Source organism: Tachysurus fulvidraco, chromosome 4, assembly GCF_022655615.1.
Source record: "Tachysurus fulvidraco isolate hzauxx_2018 chromosome 4, HZAU_PFXX_2.0, whole genome shotgun sequence".
Lineage (NCBI taxonomy): Eukaryota > Metazoa > Chordata > Actinopteri > Siluriformes > Bagridae > Tachysurus > Tachysurus fulvidraco.
Genome location: NC_062521.1, coordinates 25,830,974 through 25,851,795, shown reverse-complemented (window position 1 = coordinate 25,851,795; position 20,822 = coordinate 25,830,974). Strand labels below are relative to the sequence as shown.

The window sequence follows — 20,822 nt, the reverse complement described above, 5'->3', positions numbered from 1 at the left end:
CGCACAAAAGACAAGCACAAAAGAATTTTCATGAGTCAATACACTTCTTCGGTCACCTAGAGACAAAATCTTTAAGGTAAGATATGTATAAATATTTTTATTAACAAGATATTTAGGAAAAATTAAATAAAATTACCTCATATTATTCCTATATATATATATATATATATATATATATATATATATATATATATATATATATATATATATATATATATATATATATATGAATGTGCATAAAGTATTAAAAGTAGACATAACAAAACCAATCAAACAAAAGAGACAAATATTATACGTGGTCATTTATTTAGTCCTATCTAATACTACACATCTATGAGTGGAAAAAAATTGTGAACTTTGTTTAACAATTCATTTGAAGCCCATCTGTTTTTACAACTGTAAATAAACACCCAGATGTAATAAACACCCACATGCAAATGCCAGACAATCCATATGCAGAGTATTATTAGCAGTAGGAACCAGTACAATAATCCAGAAACATGAGGCAAAAACATGGTAACGGATCAGGCACAATTAAAAAAAAAACAAAGACACCAAAGCTGATTCTGAGATTGTATTACAAGCAATGAAAAATATATATTGGTAATCCAGGTCAGTCTATCCATTTTAACCAAAAGGTAAAAAAGACTTTAGGCAGACAAAGTCTCTTTAAGTATCTTGCAGTTTTTTCCTTAACGATAAAATACTTTGAATTGTTTTTTCTTCTCTTTAGGTTATACACTCTCAAAATATTATAATTACAAAAAAAGACCCTTCTTAGATAATTTTTTGAAGTAGTGATAACTCATGTTACTTGTCATGTTAACCTAATATATTTATTTTATTCAACTTAAAAATAAACAACAATAAAAGTGTACTAGAAGGTGAAAGTAAAAAATATAAAAACAAATATACTATTGTCAGGACTCAACCCGGACTTTTGGCCACGTGCCTTTTTGTTTATTTTCCTCGTCACGTGTCTGCCCCGCCTTCGTCTGCCCCTCCCTGTCTCCACACCTGATCCTTATTGTGTCATCGTGTCTTTTTATATTTAAGTGAGCCATTAGTTACGTTTACCCCTCGTCATGTCTAGTCTTTGTTAAGTGTCTTCGTTTGTATTGCTTTTGTTATCTTCTTTATCATTTATTAGACCCCTTTCATTTGAAGCTATCCTGCATACGGGTCTGTCTCCTTCCTCTTCCGGTTGTGACTATATACAAAATTTATTATTTATAACATATTATAATACAGGCAGATTCAGTAGGAAATTAGGTTAAGGGTGTAAGGTTTTCATCAACACAAAAGGTCTTTTGTGCACAAAAAAAAAAATTCACGAGTCAATCAGAGCCGGATTAAATAAATGGACTACACTAGGCAGGCTGCATTTTTTGGGCCCCCTCCATCGATGTTATTTATGAATTGAAATCTGAAACTTACCAAAGTTACTAATAAAAGTTAATTCACATTTTAATAGCCCTGTCTTTAGTTACAAATTGGTAATGTTGTATATTAAACAGTCTATCAGACTATTTTTTGATACATTGTTAAGGCAGTAGTATCAGCAAATAACAAATAGGTGTCAGTAAACTATGTAAACAGAGCAAATAAGTTTATTTGCTCTGTTTACATTTAATCAACACATTTAATTAAGATTTTCTGCAAAATGCAATAGAGTACAACATTTATAAATGTTGTAATTAAGAACAAGAAGGCAAACATGACCCCTTCACATTCATCAAGACCATTTAGAAACTCTCTAACAATAAATAATAATAAATATAAGTATGGAGGATTTAAACTATGGAAAACTAAAGGTATTCAGACTATTATAAACTTGTATCTTCCACCGCGTCTTCCGCCGCATTTCCCGCCGCATCTTCCACCGCGTTCACAGCTGTCAGACGGCTGCCCGACAGAAACTTTTGCAAAGCCCCCCGCTGTCTCTTCTTTTGTTCTTCTTCATTTTTTTTCTTTTTACGTTTTGCCGCACCCGAAAGCATCCTCAAAGTCAGCCTACTACTCAAAACACACCTGCCTGCTATATTTGTTGTCCCGCTCTGACGTCTGACCGCCGCGCAGCGTACGTCTCCTCGGACTTAACTGGCTGGCGCCTCTATATAAATACAGTCTATGGTTTAAATAAACATCGTCACTATTTTTATTTAATTAATAAATAATGAAATAAATTGTAGATAGGACATTTGTAAATTTTATTTTATTTTTATTTTTATTATATATATATATATATATATATATATATATATATATATATATATATATATATATATATATATATATATATATATATATATTTTGGTCCCTCTGTCTGGGCCCCATCCCGCCAATCGGGCCCTAGGCACGTGCCTAGTTTGCCTTTGCGTTAATCCGGCTCTGGAGTCAATACACCACTTCGTTCACCTACAGACAAAATCTATAAGATAATATTTGTATAAATAGTTTATTAATCTAATTATTTAGGAGAAATTAAGTAAAATAATCACATATTATTCCTATGTTGGTATTTTATGCAATTTTATTTCTAGAATTATAATAACCACCAAGATCTTTAATCTCCGGTCTTTAATCCTGCCATCTAATCCTTAATTTTTTTTTTTTTATTTTAATTATAAAGTATCAAAAGAAGTGTTTTTCCAGAATGCCACATGTTTCTGTAATAAATTAAAATATGTTTAATTAGGTTGGTGGTTAGAATGCTAGCATACAAGTATAATGTATAAGTATAATGGCTTTTGTGTTAATTAACCTGTTTTTCTTGTTCCTATTTTAAATATGCTTTAACAGTTTCAGTTCATGATAAATTATCAATTTAAAAGAAATGACTGTGTTTACTTTGTCATTATTGTTCCAATAATATATAAATACTTCAGTTCATGTGTTTAGTGCATATCTGATATGACAACATCTTCTTGTTACTAAAGTTGGGTGGCGTACTTAATGAGCATGCACAACGGAAGCTTTGACTAAGCTCTCTGATCACTACGTACAAACAAGTGAAGTACAAGATTTCTAATAATTAACCATTAGCAGTAGTTTATCGTCAGGAATAAACTCTGTTCTAAACTCTCAGTTGTTTGCACTTTGAAAATGAAAAAGTGAGAAAGATGAAACAATTTTCTAACTGCCTGGCTGATACTAGCATTAATAATGCTGTTTCAGAAAACTGAAACCAAAGGTCTACCAGTTTTGTCAGCTCTGGCAGCTCTTTGGTAGCATTTACATGTAAACAAAATATAACCTATGGGATTGTTTTTCATAGCCATTGTGACACACGTGACAAAACATGATTATTATGTGCACAAAAGCTAATTCATCACTGGAAAGTGTCGATCCTCTGAATACTCAAAGAGTTTAGAATTATAGACAGAAATATTGAGAAAGCAGATTATATTTACATATGTACAGTATTGTGTATTGTACATTTATACATGTGTGTACATGTATATAAGTCATTTGTTTTTGAAGGAACTTCATAGATCTTGAAGCAGGTAGGATATCTTTTTGTCTCTTCATGTAATCACAGACAGATTTGATGATTTTGAGATCAGGGTTCTATAGGGGATAAACCAGCACTTCTAGGACTACTTACTCTTCTCTACACTAAAAGTCTGTATGTTTGGGGTCATTGGCCTGCAGTATAAATTTGGAGCCAGTATGATGCCTCTCATTCATTACTGGAGAGTGTTGATCCTCTGCAGACGCAAGCATTTCATTGTTATACTTAATTTTGAATTATAGACAGAAATATTGAGAAAGGAGATTATACTGTATATGCACAGGTATATGTGTACTTTACATTCATACATATGTATATATGTATGTAAGTCGTACATACAACTTGCATACAGTTTCTGAAGGAGTTTCATAGATCTTGAAGCAGGTACAGTAGGAGACCCTTTTGTCTCTTCATATACTCACAGACAGATTTGATGATTTTGAGATCAGGGTTGTATAGGGGATAATCCAGCACTTCTAGGACTCATTGTTCTCTACACTGAAGATAGTTCTGTATTAAAATGGCAGTTTGTTTGGGGTCATTAACCTGCAGAATCAACAATCTGATGCCTCTCAGTGGTATTGCATGATAGACAATATTGTCTGTATGTCTTGTCTAAGCTTGAACAGCACATCTTGTAAACCCAGTCTGCTTTGAAATCTTTTAATTATTTTTCTTTTCACAGACTTGAAGATGATAACCACCAATGTACAGATTCAAATACTGATCTGTCTGTATCTCATAATAAGTCAGGCAGTGGCCTTTATGCCTTTTCGGACAAAATCTAAAAAGCATCAGGATATAACTCATGATGCGATTCTACAAACAACAGCTGATGTTTGCAAACTTCAAGTACTCCAGCAAGGACGAGATATTGTTCTGGTGAATAAAGCTATTTATATCGATTGAAATCAAAGGTGTTTTGATTTTTTTTTAACAAGAAATCTTTAACTTTATTTTCTTCATCCAGCCTGTCCCACTGTCAGTAGAGTCAGTGGCAGAAGTTTGTTCCTCATCTAATTTAGCCAAGCAATTTCAAAGGAACATTGATAAGATAAATAAGCACAATGCCAGGATTGACTTTCGTCATCCTTTTACTGGAAGTTACCATTTTGACGATGAGGAGTTTTTTTCTGGACGGAATCTTATTACTGAAGGAGTTTCTGTTGTCAAATACAGTGTCAAGCAGCAAAGATATGAAACTGCCAGAGAGACACTTGGTAAAATATTACACACTTTGCAGGTATGACACCATGTTTTTGTAAAGAAGTATTATTGATAATAACTGAGATCTTGTGATGTATTTTAAAATGAATTTGAAATTGTAATATCCCAAGAATAGTGCTGAACCAATCCGACATAGTTACTTACCATTAACAGAATGTGAGGCTTGATTAATTATTTTCTGTTTGTGTTTTAATTTTGACTATGCTTCATGTCTTTTCCTAAGGATTTCTACAGTCATAGTAACTGGGTTGAACTAGGAAATAGAGAACCTTTTTCCAACCTGATTAAGCCAGACACCCCAATCAGTAACATAGCAGGTAAATGAATACACTATATATGCAGTATATAGACGATGGGTTTATGGTAAACTTGTGGTTTACCTCTGTTTCCTCATTTGCAGTAGACAGTAGACAGTTGAGTCAGTGGCAGAAGTTTGTTCCTCATCTAATTTAGCCAAGCAATTTCAAAGGAACATTGATAAGATAAATAAGCACAATGCCAGGATTGACTTTCGTCATCCTTTTACTGGAAGTTACCATTTTGACGATGAGGAGTTTTTGTCTGGACGGAATCTTATTACTGAAGGAGCTTATCAGGTCGCCGTCGCGAGAACGAGCCACCACCGCTAGGAGACGAGACTGCATCAACTTCATTGTAACTTCATTGTAACTTTAAGGCATTAAATCCTCTAAATACACGGTTAAATTATATACTGTTTGAAAGCATAGACTCTCAGGATTTTATTAAGCCTACACACAAAGCATAATATGATTTATAGCAGTCATAGTAATTTAACCATTTGATAGCCACCTGAACTAGGTGGCGCTAGTTCGGTTTGTTTACTCACCTTTAAACGCAATTTCCCTTTCTTCACATTGTCACTAATGTTAATGTATTTTCCAAAACAAATGCTTGTAAAAATCCCCAAGAGTCCAAGGAACTGGAATATGTAAGCCATTTAATCCAAAACGCTTTGCTGGCCTCACAAGTATTATGTTTCTGACCGGAAACTGTAAACAGCGGTTCACTTCCGTCCTTTGTTCGACTCCTACTTCTCATTGGAGGCTTACAAAACTTACAAAATGCGTCAGATTTGTAGTAGAGGGTCTAACGAATCAAACAAGCCCTCTCATGTGCCAAACAGTATCTGTGGTGCAGAGATAGGCAGCTAAGAAGCGAATGAGGCCTCTCCATGCTATGTGGGACACCCTCCCTTTGACTGACAATTGCTCCCTCCAGTAGCGATTTGATGTTTCGCGAGCACCACAGCTCTTTAGCCAATAAGGAGACGATTCCAACGAGATGCAACATGATACATCTGGTGAGGGCGGGCTGTGCAATGAGCATGCGCATATTAATTTGTTTCAACTTTATTGCGCAATTCTCGAACTTTTCACACTCTCACACCTCAGGGTGTCAGTTTACAGGCCTTTTTTCACAGCAGGCTTCTAGGCAGAGGTGTTCTCTTTGTTATAGGACTTTTGAACTAAGCATGCAGTCTTTTTATAAGTTATACAGTAAACAAATAAACAAGAAAAACATGAACGGACGGACATGTCCGCAGAAAAATATTCATATAAAATCCATTTTTGAGTCTTTTGACTTCATTTTTTTTGGTGAAAGCCAAGACATGTGGCTATGACCCTCAGTTGTTGTTTACCTACCATCATTAAATACAGCAATGTATGTAATCAGTTTATCAGGTAAACAACTCAGACGGAAATAAAAACCCTCCATTCTAGCCTCTGTAACTCTGTGTCAGTAAGGCCTAGAATAAGCCTGTATCAGAAACTAGAGACTCTCTTCTTTCGAATGAGACCAGGCTCACCTCTGTGTGTCAAAGTATATGGGAGCTGTACCACTTTATAGGTGGGTATGTCATCTAGGCAAAAATCATGAAAATGGGGGGGCGACGGGTAAGAGGTTTTAAAGGATTGTACTTACGTTTTGGCTCATCTCACTGATCATTTTTAATAGTAACGTGTACAGGTGATTTAACATACCAACATAAGCATTAATACAAAAATATTATATTTGGTCATTGTTACGATCCCGTTAAGTCTAGGGAGTTCTCAGGGTCAGCAACTAGCGATAACCAATATGGCTGTGAATGGATGTAAAAGATTAACTGGTTCTGTATGATAATTACTATAAATAGCCGACACCCGTATTTACACATGCGAAAACAATGCTTGTGGTGAGTTTTTTCTTTACTGTACAAAGTGGCAGTTGTATTTACAATAATATATACCGTACACACAATTATATACAAATGTTATATACAAATGTTTACTTCTACAACAGGCGGGACTGGACAATTGGCAGCGCCAAAGAAAAGAAACAAACAGAAAGTCAAAATCTGCTTACCTAACACTGCTTTATTTTAGTCACACTATCTACAAAGAAAAGTGAAACCAAAATCAGAACTACGCTATACTTCCATCGCTAACTAAAATACCAGGGGAGGCACCACCCCTTACCTCAGGTCCCTAGACACTGAAGTATACTACGTGGTGTGGCCAGTGGTGGCCACAGCCACCCCTGTATAAACTCTGGCCACCCCTGTGGCCACCCCTAGTATGAATTTGAATGCATGATGAAAATTTACAATAGCTCATGAAGTGAATAAATAAATAAATTAATAAGTAAGTAAATAAATAAATAAATACACAAACAAACAAACAAATAAATATAATGAAGCACACACTGCAGCCACCAAAATATATTGTAGATTGTTTGGTGCCACAAGAGTAGCTGTTTCACTGCCCCTCCCCCTCTCGTTGTTGGTGCGCCCCAAGATTTGCAGTGGCCTCCTCCGGCCACCCCATTAAAGGTTTATGGGGGCGCCTCTGCAATGAGTTGACACGACGTTCGTGCTTTTATGGCTGCAGACTTCTTCCAGGGCGGTGTCTGTACGCTGCGTTTCCGCCCTGCACCACCCGGTATTGGGCAAACTGGCTCACGCAGCCAATCCGCTTTAACAAGTGCATTCAAAACACACCTGCACACACATGTGCCTTGGCATGTAACAGTCATTTATTTAGTCATATCCAATATTACACATCTATGAGCGGTAAAAATATGTGAACTTTTTTAAGTTTTTTTTTTTTTTAAGTAATGCAGAATTATTTTCGAATACTATCCCCTTATAAAGTAGTCTAGGTTGTGCAGCATAGGCACTAATGCAACTACAAAAATAATACATGGCAGAGCATGTTTTAAAGAAAGTAAAGCAAATAACTTTGATGTCATACAACATAAGTTTCGTATCTGTATTGCCAGATTCAGATACATGCAGAAAATGTACAAGCAGCACCTGCACAGCAAACATACTGGAAGAGGTCATTGAAAAGCAGAAACTAACATCAGGATACTTTGGCTTGTTCAAACCAAAAGGTAATATCTCAAAAACTTTAAGCAGACAAAAAATCAGAAATATGTATTATGAGATGAATATACAGAACATTTAAACTTCAAATTTCTATTTTATCTTAAGGAAAGTGCAGTCATGGGGGATTATTCGATCCATCAAGTTGGTTTGAAGGTGGCATAAGTAAGGATACTGACAGCTCCAGCCATGGTTATCTACATGATGTGGCAGCATCAGTAGCAACTGCTGCTACCAGAGAACTACTGGAAGATATTAGAGCAGCAATTGGAGATTCCGAATTTCTTAGGTATCATAACAAGTCTTTTAGTGAAATAGTTTAACATTGGAATAGTTTTAGACTGTATGGAGAGTTACTGATATTCAGGCTGTAGGATTTTTTTTTTAGGAAAAGTAGCATGTGATTAGTATATAGACTAATTTAATGCTCTTATAGGAAGTGTATGCTTGACCCGCCATCTCTATTTGGTAGTTGTAATGTAATACAAAAATGATAGGTATTAAGTGGATGAAAACATGGGAGAAAACATAAAACACAGGGTTATCACAGAATGTATTGTAAAGTTTATTTGTAGCAGATAATAGTGGTTCATTTCTCTTTAGATGCAAATCCAGGTTTATCTGCTTTGTAGTACAGTTATATGTAACACTGCTCTTAATTGTCACCCCTCAGATTAATGGGATTCAGTCAGACTTCAGTACTGTGTTTTGTTATTGATACCACTGGTAGCATGTCTGATGACATTGATAAGGTCAGGAGGGTTACTTCATCCATTATTGAAAGTAAAACACGCACAGCAGCTCAACCTTCAGAATACATCCTTGTGCCATTTAATGACCCTGGTAAGTCTGATGGACCTATTGTTTATAAAATATTAAAACATAAGGGCATGCCACTATATGCTTTATGTGATTATATGCATAATAAACACAGAAAGATTGATGAAAAATTCATTATAACATCCTGATTTTCCATTTTACTACAACTTTCCATGACCCCTCCATCAACCCTCCAGATCTGCACATTTATCTAATAAAAAGTTATAAACAATCTTCTTCATGATTCTAAAAAAAAAAAAAACTTTAGTTCAAAGCAAATGTGTCAGTTCATAGGCTTGGATATATTATTTATTTATTTATGGCATTTAGCAGATGCTTTTGACCAAAGCAGCTTACTTTTATCTCATTCATACAACTGACCTATTTGTATAAGCTCTTTCGATGAACGAGAACTCTTAGCATTCCCATTTTTAGCAGTCGAAGCTTCAGAAAAGCTTCAGAAATGAAAATATTCCATTTTGTTCTACACCCAAGCTGATGATATATAGCTAACTAAATAGCTGCTAGTGTCCCAATAATCCAAATTAAATTTTGCACGGTATTGAAACGAGTCTCTTATAATTAGTGCTCTTTAAACATGCTTCTCAGCAGGTGCTTCTCTGCTTAACGAAAATCTGTTTGACATTGACATTCAAGATGGTAATAGGAATTCAGTTTCACAATACATCACATCACTCTGGAATTTATTATTTCCCTGAAACAACATGTTCAGTCAGGTTTTATGTTTAGGTTTTACATTTTTTAATGAAAACAGATGAAGAAATGGTGAAACACATGAACTTAATAAAGGTGACTTTTTAAATAACATAAAACATTTGAGAATAATCATGCAGAGAGATTGGGCAAATATGGATATGTTCAAACAATGCACTGTCTGCTGGTTTGGGGGAATTGTCTAGGTTACGGTTATATAATTAAATTTTGTCCTTGCATGTTGTTATTTCAGATTATGGCCCGCTAACAAGAACAACTGATCCTGATTTGTTTAAAAAACAACTCAATGCACTTACAGCTAGCGGTGGAGGAGATGCACCTGAAATGTGTCTCTCAGGACTCAGGGTAAATTCCCAACCTGGTGCTTTTTGAATCATGTAATCCAAACAAACATCTAGGTGTCAATATTATAATGTTTTTTGTTGATTTCAAAATATTAAAATGTCTGAAAATAAAACATGTAAAGGTTAAAAGATTAAATGTTAAATATTCATTAAAGAATGACACCTCATACTTTTTATCCATTTATAGTTACATTTATGAAAACATTTGGGTTCATGTTAAAGCAGCCACAGTGGAAATTCATGAGACAAAAACTGCTTCTCCTATTAAAAAGGGGCCAAATAGTGTCCTAGTGTTAAGAAAAAAATATTTAGCTGTTCTAATGTTCTATTAAGAAAACTTTATCTTGAAATGGTTGACTTCTTGTTAATGTCTCTGCCATTTGTTCAGTCAGTCATTTTGTCATTCCTAATTAATTACATTTCAGGTGTTTATCCTTATTTCTATTTAATTCCAGCTCGCCCTCACTGGATCTCCACCACAGACTGAAATTTTTGTTTTTACTGATGCTGATGCAAAAGATACATATTTGACAAGCACCGTGAAAGCACTGATTGAGAAAACAAAGTCTGTTGTAAGTATCTATAATTGTAAAAAATATTATTTTTCTCAGTTAGATTTGGCCCATTTCCCAAAACAGTTCTCAAAAATTAAATTCAAGTGTCACAGGCATTTATACTGTAAGCAAAACTGTATGTCTTATGTAAAAAAAAAAGGGTAATAGCTCACTTGAAACCATTAACCCATTTTTTATAATTGAATCATATGTAGTAAAGCTAATAGAACTAGATAATTCAATCCCTTTAGTAGGAATCTCTTGATAGTAGCAGTCAGTGTGGAATGGTTAAAAAAGGTGGGTAAGGTAAGTCACTGGGGTGATCAGGTGGGCACCCTGCTTCATTGATGTTTCGTTGATCGGTGCCCACAATGTCTCCAGGAGGCTAAACGTTGTACGCAGCATCCCAGGTACGCCCCACTTCATGCCATACCCTCTATATCCCTGATGGGCTCTGCATGGCTAGATGCCCTTCTTCCTGAGTCCTTTTATTTATGTAAAACTTCTTTTGAGACAATGTCAATTGTTAAAAGTGCTTTACAAAATAATTTGAATTGAATTGAATTGTGTCATGCCTACACCTGACTGCATACCATCTGTCTATACCTTGCTGCCCAGACGGGGTCCTTACATTTGATCCAGACTTGATGGCCTGTTGGATAGAGCGACCCTTAACCCCTATTTTCCTCAGCAAACTGGTGGTAGATTTTGTAACAAATCTCCTGCATCTCACCTCTACTGGGAAGATGCTGGTCTTCCAGCCATTTTGGGATGCTTCAGCTGCCAGGTCGGAATATTTGTTCTTTTTTCTCTCAGAAGCCATGGTACTGTTAATTCCACAACATATGCCAGCTTTGTTATTGGAGACCACAGTCACGCCAGCAGAGCTTTTTCCTCTCCCGGCCCTAACAGTAGGTCTATCTCCCCTGCTTGGCCATTAAGACAGCTTTGGCATATCACTCTCCTTCCTGCTTTCTCCTGACTTCTTTTACCAATAGCTGTCTCTTCTGCACTAATGTTGCTTTGTGCCACAGAGCAGCAGTTTTGGGATGAGCCCAAACCCTGCCCTCTCATTCTGTACTTGTCCAAACACATCTCCGAATTGAAGCACAGACTTTGCACTCTGAACAGCTTCTAATGGAGTCCATGTCCTTCCCACTACTACCTGGGAGGGCCAGCTGTTTGAATGACTGTATCCTCGGACTGTAGCCTTGCTTTGGTGCATCTGTGATTGGAAATTCCAACTTGCTATGTCCATAAAGGCTAGCGGAACATAAGCATAAACAACGTGGATTTCCAAGTCACTGCTTCAGCTGCATGCTTATCAGCCATTCCAACTTTTCAACCTTGATGATGGGGATCTTATACACAGTTAATGGCCACAAGAGTTTTGGGAGTATGCCAAACTGGAATCACCACATTTTCCTGGCAACAATGTCTTGTTGACGTGCTCCATGTACATGCTGGTATCATTTTCTTAGTTGTTCAAACTCCTAATTGTCTTTGAGCTTCACATCATACCATCTCCCCAAGCTCTTTACTGGCATTTCTGACACAGTTGGGACAGGTGTTCCACCGACATGAAATCTTTGATCTGTGACACAGTCTTTGACTTGACCTTTCACACCTTCCCAGTTTAAATGTAGATTTTAAAACTCATCTCTTTAGTCAGGCTTACACATAATACATCACATAACATTGTGCACTATTACATCAGACTTGCAAATATTATGAACAGCAGCTACGCTAATTCCTCTCCACTGCTTCTCTCTTTCTACCCATCCCAAGGCATCCAGACATTGTACCATCTCTGATAGTCTTCCGTGCAATGAAGATTTTGGTCCTCCACTGAGATTAGGTCGACTCTGTGAGGATCCTAATCATCTAGAGATCTACCAGCTCCAGCTGGACTCTGCGATACTATAGGGGAGATGTGAACTCCATTTGGTCTTTTACATCAATACAACATTGTCAGACTGTATATTTATAATCACACCCTCCACTGTCACCCATATGAGTTTGGCTCCTCTCAAGGTTCTCCCTTCCCCTCAATTCTACAGAGTTTTTCCCATTGCCAGAGTCATTCCCATTGCCATCATGAAGGCCAATCTGGAGATGGTGTACCTCACCATGATGCCTACCTCCAGTGGTTGCCAACTTGTGGAAAAGCCTGATGTTGTAATGTAAAACTGTAGATCCTGGAAGTTTTGGAAGATTTGTGATTGACTGTGGTAGCCTAGTGCTTAAGATGTTGGGCTATCAGTTGGAATGTTGTGAGTTCAATCCCAGGTCCACCAAGCTGCTACTGTTGGGCCCCTGAGCAAGGTCCTTTACCCTCAGTTGCACAGTCATATTAAAAAAGAATATAATGTAAGTTGCTCTGGATAAAGGTGTCTGCCAAAATGCTGGAAATGCAAATGTGATTGTAGTCGGCACCTGGAAAAAATCAAAGGCAGCCCACAGAAATGAATGAGGGACTGATCCATAATCATTGGGCAGATTGAGGAACAAGAAATTGAGATCTTTCACTTTTTTCTTTGCAGTCTGGATTTGATGCCGTATGATGCTGTTATGTTCAAGGCATTCCGAAAAGCCTGTGATGCTAGCCGTTTGGATTGATGAATCAATTAAGTGGTTTTGTTTTAAATACTGTGTCAGTCGTTGTGCCAATAAACTGAAGAAGATCTTGCCTTTTGTTATGAGAGCCATGAGGGTTCTCTCTTTTTCTTTCTTCTTCCGGTTGCATCCGTAGGCTTCATGCTCAGTGGAGTATTGAGAGCATGTGCTTTAGATCCTCTTGAAGGAAGTTGATGCCTTCCCTTTCTTCTACTGTCGCCCTTCTCTAACTTTTTTAGCCGTCGCCTCTCTTTCACGAGTTGTTGGAATTCTCTTGAAGCCTATGGAACTTGGGGGTGGGAAGCATGTCTTTCTTCCTGACTTGCTCCATGACTCCCCATTTCTCCTCTCTGTAGCTGTAGACATGGTCGCCCATCTTCTTCAGCTTCTTCTCGGCTGATCCTTTGATGTTACTTAGGATAAGGCTTAAGTCTGTGTTGATGGTTTCCAACTCCTTGCTGTTAGATTTTGGCCATTCCACCAACTTGCTTTTCCACCAACTTACATGCTTTCTTTTTGCGGTGGGCTTGGTGGTTCTACTTGAAGTTTCCTCATCATTCCCTGGGGTGCTGATTCTCTATGGACTGTGGCTTTCTTCTTGCTGCTGAGTTTCATCCGACTGTTTTAATGTTCTCCTTGACAGAATCTGATCAATGCGGAGTCCTGGGTTAGTGGCTTTCTGGCATTTGTTCTGAAGACCATGTCCAGCTGCTGGTTTCTCAGGAGTCTTGTTACTACTTTCATTCGATGTCATGTCTCTTCAAGGATCATTACTGGGAAGTCAGTCTGTTAGCTTTCTTGCACCTTTGCACTTGCAGACCCTAGGGGTATTCTTCTTGAACTTCTTATAGTCAGATAAGGTGACTCTTGTGCCCTAATAGGGTGAAAGAGCCTGCTGCTATGGGTAGTTAGCCCATAACAAACCTATTGGGGTCTATTTCCTCTGGTCAGCTGTCTCTCCATGCTGTCACATAGTCTTCCCCATGTCTTTCCCAGTGACAGTCACTGGGTTTTCTTCCAGAAGATTAGTAAAGTTAATAGAACTAGATGTTTCAATCCCTTTAGTAGGAAACTCTCTTGATAGTAGCAGTGGGTGTGGACTGGAGTGGTGAAAAAAATGAGGGTAAAGTATGTCATTGGGGTCATTAGGTGGAAAACCTGCTTCATTGACATTTCACTGATTGAAGCCCACAACATCTCCAGAAGGCTCAACTGTGGACCAAACATCCCAGGTACACCCGCCTCCATGACATACCCTCTATATCTCTGATAAGCTCTGCATGGAAGGGGCATCCTTCTCTCTGTGTCAGGCCTACACCTGACTGCATACCATCTGTCTCTACCTTGCTGTTTAGATGGGGTCCTAACGCTTGATCCAGAGCCAGTTACTGCTTTTTTTGGCAGCACTTGAAATTGACTTGATAACCTGTTGGAGAGAGTGACCTTTTACCCCTATTTTCTTCAGCAAACTGGTGGTAGATGTTGCAACAAATCCACTGCATCCCACCTTTACTGGAAAGATGCTGGTCTTCCAGCCATTTTAGGATGCTTCAGCTGCCAGGTCGGAATATTTGTTCTATTTTCTCTCAGAAGCCATGGTACTTTTAATTCCACAACATATGCCAGCTTTGTTGTTGGAGACCACAGGAACATGTCTGGTCAGAGTGTTGTAGTTGCTTTTTTCTACATTAATCATTGCTTTCACAAAATATTGAACTAGAATCTTCACCAAGATGGAAAAAGCTTAAAGAAATGTGTCAATGACAGAGAGAAGTAAATATATGTTAATATCTTGTTCCTTTGCAATAAGGTCTAATATTCACAGTAAGCATCTTAATGGTATTAATAAATCTTCAACTACAGATATGTAACAAGTACTCAGGTACTAAGATACCTCTTTCTAATAAGTAAGTCCTACTCAATGCATACTGTAACATGTTTCAAGGATGACAGCAGTATGCATACATATGAATTCAGTGTTAAAGCAATGAGAAATGCTTATAATTTTCTGATTAAACAATTAAAGCCCAATTAGCCCATTTAAACAATTAAAGCCCAACTAGTTTAATTAGTATTCAGTGTGCAGTACTTCAGTGTTTAGAGAATTATTTTTGTTATTTGATTGTACCAAAGCAGCTGGAAAATCTGTAATATACACACAACTATTGATACTGACTATTGGTACTGGTAATTTTAGCATTCTAAAAAGATGTAAATTAAAATGAGATAATATTGGTAAAACACTAAATGTTCTCTCTCTTTCCTAATCTGAAGGTGACCTTCATGCTAACTAATGGCTTTGCATTTCGACGTCACAGAAGAAGTATCACATCCACTCAGCCAAACCAGGTCTACCATGACCTGGCTCAAGCTTCTGGAGGTCAGGCTATTGAAGTCACCAAAGGAACCCTAGACCAGGCCACTAGCATTATTGCAGATATCTCCAGCTCTACTCTGGTAATTTATAGAAATACTTTAGACAAAACAGAGAGAGGCATAACAAAGCATATCTTGACATCCGTCTTTACATTCATTACTGGGATATTTTAAGATAGTCACAAAACCTGTGACCACAACATGATCAAGTAATTACCTCAATCAACCTACTTTTGTAAATTATTCAATCACCTACAGCAGAAGTGTTCACATGTTCCCAGAAAGGAACAGGCTGCAGGTTCCAATCAGACAGTGGTGGCACATGATAACTGATCTGAAGCCAAGATTGATGGATGAAAGTGCAGCATGAAAAATAGGATACCCATTGTTGCCTAAAACATCCACCTCTGTTGAAAGAAGCATTTGCCACTTAGATGGCCTTCTTCACTACTCTCTCAAACCATCTGACTTTCTGTCCAAGATGTGTAACTTATCAATCTCAAATGTGTCTTTTTGGTCCTTCAGATGAAGAAACACATGAGGATTCCAATTTGTGTTGTACAAATTAGGACACTAGGAGACTGTAGGACACTACACCACAGCGCAGAAAGTGTGTCTTCAAGTAAAGGACATACATTTGAAGATGATAAAGTACAGAGAAGACAGATAGTTTGAGAGAATTGAATGGAATAAAATAGAGAATAATAGAATATAGAGAAGTTAATAAAGAGGTTTTAGGCACAAGTCTCCTATTTTTCATGCTTCTCTTTCATCTATCGCAAAGATCAAAACCTTTTTACCAAAGACATGAAAAGTCTTGTTCCCTTAATGTGGCTATAAAGGGAGGGGTGGATCCTTGACCCTGGAGGTTACAAATGTATTTAAAAAAAAAAAAACAATTTAGTGATTTGTTAAAATTCATTCATTTTCTTTCGCTTATCCAAACTTCTCGGTTCACGGGGATTTGTTAAAATAATACTTAATTATTATTATTATTTTTTTTCATATTAGCACTCACTTTTCTGCTTCTTCAGGTAACTCTATTTCAGGCTGTAAGAAACCCAACAAAACCTGAAATCTTTTCAGTCTTTGTGGATTCTTCTGTGCACAACCTGACAATTTACATCACAGGCAACTCTCCAGTTTACACCATCGTTAGTCCCTCAGGTGTGTAGATGAAATAATCTTTAATCTGAGAAACAGCAACATACTGTACACGTAACATCCACTTTATGAAATACTAGGCTAAATGTGTATAATGTGCTATTATCTAATCCAGGATTCTCACAGAACAGCACTGTACTGAATGGGACGCTGGGGCGTATTCGTAAAGTTGGTAACTTCCATACAGTGCAACCAAATATTGCAGATCAGACTGGACTGTGGCTCTTCAATATTAGTTCAACACAACCCTACACCATCAAAGTTGTTGGTAAAATCTTTGCAGCTCCCTCCTGATTATCTGTGAATTAACACATGGCCGAAATTAATGATATGGTACAGTGAGTAACTTACCGGGTCTGTCGGCCTGTCTGTCTGTCTGACTGTCTATCTGTCTTTTGTCTGCCTGTTCGTTTTTAATATTCAGGTCAAAGTGCTGTTGACTTCATGTTTGACTTTGTAGAACTTTCCCAAGGGCTTCATCCAAGCTATTCTGTATTGAACAGCAGGCCTGCAAGTAAGTCATTAACAGATAACCAGTTAATGTCACTAACAGAATCATTTATCGCTGTTTAAAACATTTTCTTTTAAATCCTTGTATGTTTGTTTATGTTAACAAAACAAAAACCCTAATGTTTCTTTTTTTCCCTTCGTTCAGACAACAATGTTAGCCTGTTGGTGTCCATGGTAGGTGGGGACATTGTGAGGCCTACAGAAGTGTTTCTGGTTGAAGCATCAAATTCAATATTCAACACTTTTGGGTCACTAGAAGAGGTAGCTAGTGGCCAGTACTTAGTGACCTTCAACAGCATCCCGGCAGGAGCATTTACTCTTCGTGTGGTTGGACAGAACAGTTTCTCTAGATCTTCAGATAACATCTTTCAGAGACAGTCACCAACTCAAATTCAAACATCAACTGTGACTATAACTGTAAGTCTAAGAACAATATATATATATATATATATATATATATATATATATATATATATATATATATATATATATATATATATATATATATATATCATATTACCTATATATTTACCTATAGGGATGTCACCATCCCTATAGGTAAAAAAGAATGATCCTTTCATTTAAATGTGAAAATAGTTATAGAAAAATAGTAATGGATAATAGTAATTATTTTTGTGAGCAAACAATGTTTTTTCTTTATACAGTACTTGCCCTCATGAAAGGACTCAACATCTTGCAAAACAATATATTATAATTTGATACAACATAACAATTTGATTAAAATTAAACAGTATACATGAGCAGTAAATGTTGTGAACCAAATGTAATGCTGGACTCAAATATAAGAAGAAAAAGAAAAACTGTTTAAGTAAAATCAAAGTTTGCAAATACTGATTGTAATGGCATTTAATGATAAATTTTGGAGGTTAAAAATTTAGGGGTTTTTTTTGCCTTTCTTTCTTACCCTCAGACTCAAGAAGTTGGAACAATGGAACCAGGAAAAATATTCACTCTCCCTTATACAGTTGCAACTAATAGCTCTGGAGGAAGCTTTAATATTAGAGTTAGCAATGATCGCAATTTTAAAACTCAGTTTAACACATCCATAACTCTTAAGAGTGGAGTCAGTGTGAATGATACAGTAACTCTGACTGTACCTGGAAACACTCCCTCTGGAACTGATGTCACTGTGACAATTGAAGCTGAAGCAGTTGATGGAAGTGACTCCAACTACGCTGTGCTACGTATTGCTGTCATTGCACCGGTAATTACTAATATTACAGTAAATATTCCTGGACATTGTCAAAGGAGTGTTCAATGTCCACATTCTGTTGTTGAAGAGAAGGACATTTAGGTTTCAAAGCTGACACTTCATTACATTATACGTCAGCACCACTGAAACTCCAACATTAATTTCCTGTTTCTCTGGTGATCTGGAAAAAGCTGCTCAATGGCCAAAAATATAAATCTGTTTTGAAACAAACAAAATTTAGTGTTTCTACCTTTACTGTACTTTGGCACTAAGATTTCACATATTTATAATACATTTTTAATACTATTTTTTTATTTGAAGGAAAGTCTGTAGTCTGAACATTAATAACACAATGTCAAAATGTCTGAACTGAAACTAATACTGAAATGTTGTGTCTTTCTTAAAGATAACAGATTTTACGCCTCCTGTGTGTGAGGCTGTTAATGCATATGCTAACTGCACAGGCAACTGCAGCCTCTCCTCATGGTACCTCACTGCCAATGTGACTGATGGAAATAGATCAAGTGTTCAGACTGTGAGAATCCTTCAGGGAAATGGCAACCTCACCACCACTACTGTGCTCAGTGACACAGGTGTGAATGTCACTATGGTCATCTACAATGCCTCTTGTTGTTTTGTAGATCTGGAACTGGTTGCTGTGGATGAAGTTGGAAATGTTGCCACATGCTTTAAAACAGCTCGTCCCAGCAACCAAACCAGCATTAATAGTGCTGAATGTTTGTTTTTGCCAGTCTTCCTTTGGCTGAATGTAGCAGCATCTGTTTACCAATTCATGCATCTCTAAGACATCTAATATCTAAATATTTTGCAGTTATACCTGTTTGAAAATGTTTTGCTTTATTATTGTCTTATTATATATCAGTGTGTAACAGGGAAGACATCTTAGTTGCTTTATTTGCAATATATATTTAAAGGAAGTCTAAGCTTTGGGCTCATTATTCTTTGATTTGGGGCTTTTTTACCATTAATTGTCAGTACACACACATACAAACACACTATTTGTACTAATCATGTTAAAGAAACAGTTTTTGCCTGCAATTTAAAATCTGTGGGATTGAGCTACAGAACCACAGTAATTACAGTCTTATTGCTATTACATGCATATGGTGTTAATGTTTGGTATCGTTCTGGTATAGCTTTCATCTTTCTTGCTTGCATTTGAATAATTCTATCTTAAGTGCAAATTTAAGTGCATTTTATTTTTAAATAGCCTGAATTACATTTTAGAACTGCATGTACAGGTAAATAATGAGGGAGTTTTCTTTAACTGGTATAAGGTGATTTGATGTATTGCATATAACATTCATTATTTTTCCCCCAAATAATTAAATACTTAATTACTTCCAATGTTTTTTTACTGTCTATATTGTCTTTTTCTTGTATTCTTTCCTTTGTTTCCTTTGCTATGAGCTAAATTAAAATTTCTTTAAACACAGTTTTTCATTTGTAATAATTAGTCTCATTATATATTTACTTTACTTACGTAAAGAAAGATGTAGAAAGGTTCAGCTAGAAGCAGCAGCCTTTATTATCGAATACCTTTCTTTGCATATACAGTAATCCCTCACCACTTTATGGTTCAAGTTTCGCGGCCTCAGTGCTGATTTTTCAAAAATATTCATCGAAAAATAAAAATAAAAACGATTTCCCAGGATGCCAGACAAAGAGAGAAACTCTCTCAGAGGCTTTGTACATACCCACGGGCACTCAGACAAGGCACATGATTGGTTCTCGGTGCGAGATATGAGCTGATTGGCTGCGCATCATTGCATCCTCTCCCAGCTTCTTCCCTTGTTGTATCTCGCCACTCGCGTTCACGCTGTCAACTGTGTCTTGCGTATTGTGTTTGAAATTAACTTTTCGTTAAGCCCTTACAATGCCTCCTAAGCGCCGTGCCCCTGCGAAAGATTCCTCTAGTAAGCCCAAGAGGAAGAGGAAGATGATGACCATCAGTGAAAAGGTCAAACTTAGGGCCAATGCTACTTCACAGATTTTGACCTATCGCGAGGGGTTCCGGTCCCCATTAACCGTGATAAACGAGGGATCACTGTACCAGATTTGGAAGTTGGGCTCAGAGCTAAGGGCGGACATGATACAGTTTCCCTGGAGCAAAGAGGAAAGAGTCCTTAGACTCAGCTTGGTGGTGCTAAGGCTTGAACCCCAACCCGCTGTATGATTTCTGATTTTACAAAGATATACAGCTCTAAACTGTTCTACTCTGTATTAAAAAGTAGAAGTAATTTTATTCTCACAAATTCCAAATGAACATACAATATTGGCATTAAAGCATTATTTGCCGAAAGTGTCGGCTGGTTAAAAAAAAAAAGTGTTTTTAAACTTA

General features: G+C 36.9%; 1 protein-coding gene across 1 annotated transcript; it reads left to right on the top strand.

Moving 5' to 3' along the window:
- The first annotated feature begins 19 nt into the window (after window positions 1-19).
- On the top strand, window positions 20-19,916 carry LOC113656429 (von Willebrand factor A domain-containing protein 7-like). Its single transcript, XM_027167694.2, has 16 exons — window positions 20-76; window positions 4,200-4,396; window positions 4,485-4,757; window positions 4,965-5,058; window positions 8,024-8,137; window positions 8,238-8,418; window positions 8,803-8,972; window positions 9,916-10,028; window positions 10,483-10,599; window positions 15,472-15,654; window positions 16,608-16,740; window positions 16,853-17,005; window positions 17,162-17,251; window positions 17,393-17,664; window positions 18,179-18,472; window positions 18,867-19,916. Exons 2-16 carry the CDS (start codon window positions 4,208-4,210, stop codon window positions 19,263-19,265), a joined length of 2,775 nt encoding a protein of 924 aa, XP_027023495.2. The 5' UTR covers window positions 20-76; window positions 4,200-4,207; the 3' UTR covers window positions 19,266-19,916.
- Window positions 19,917-20,822: the final 906 nt, after the last annotated feature.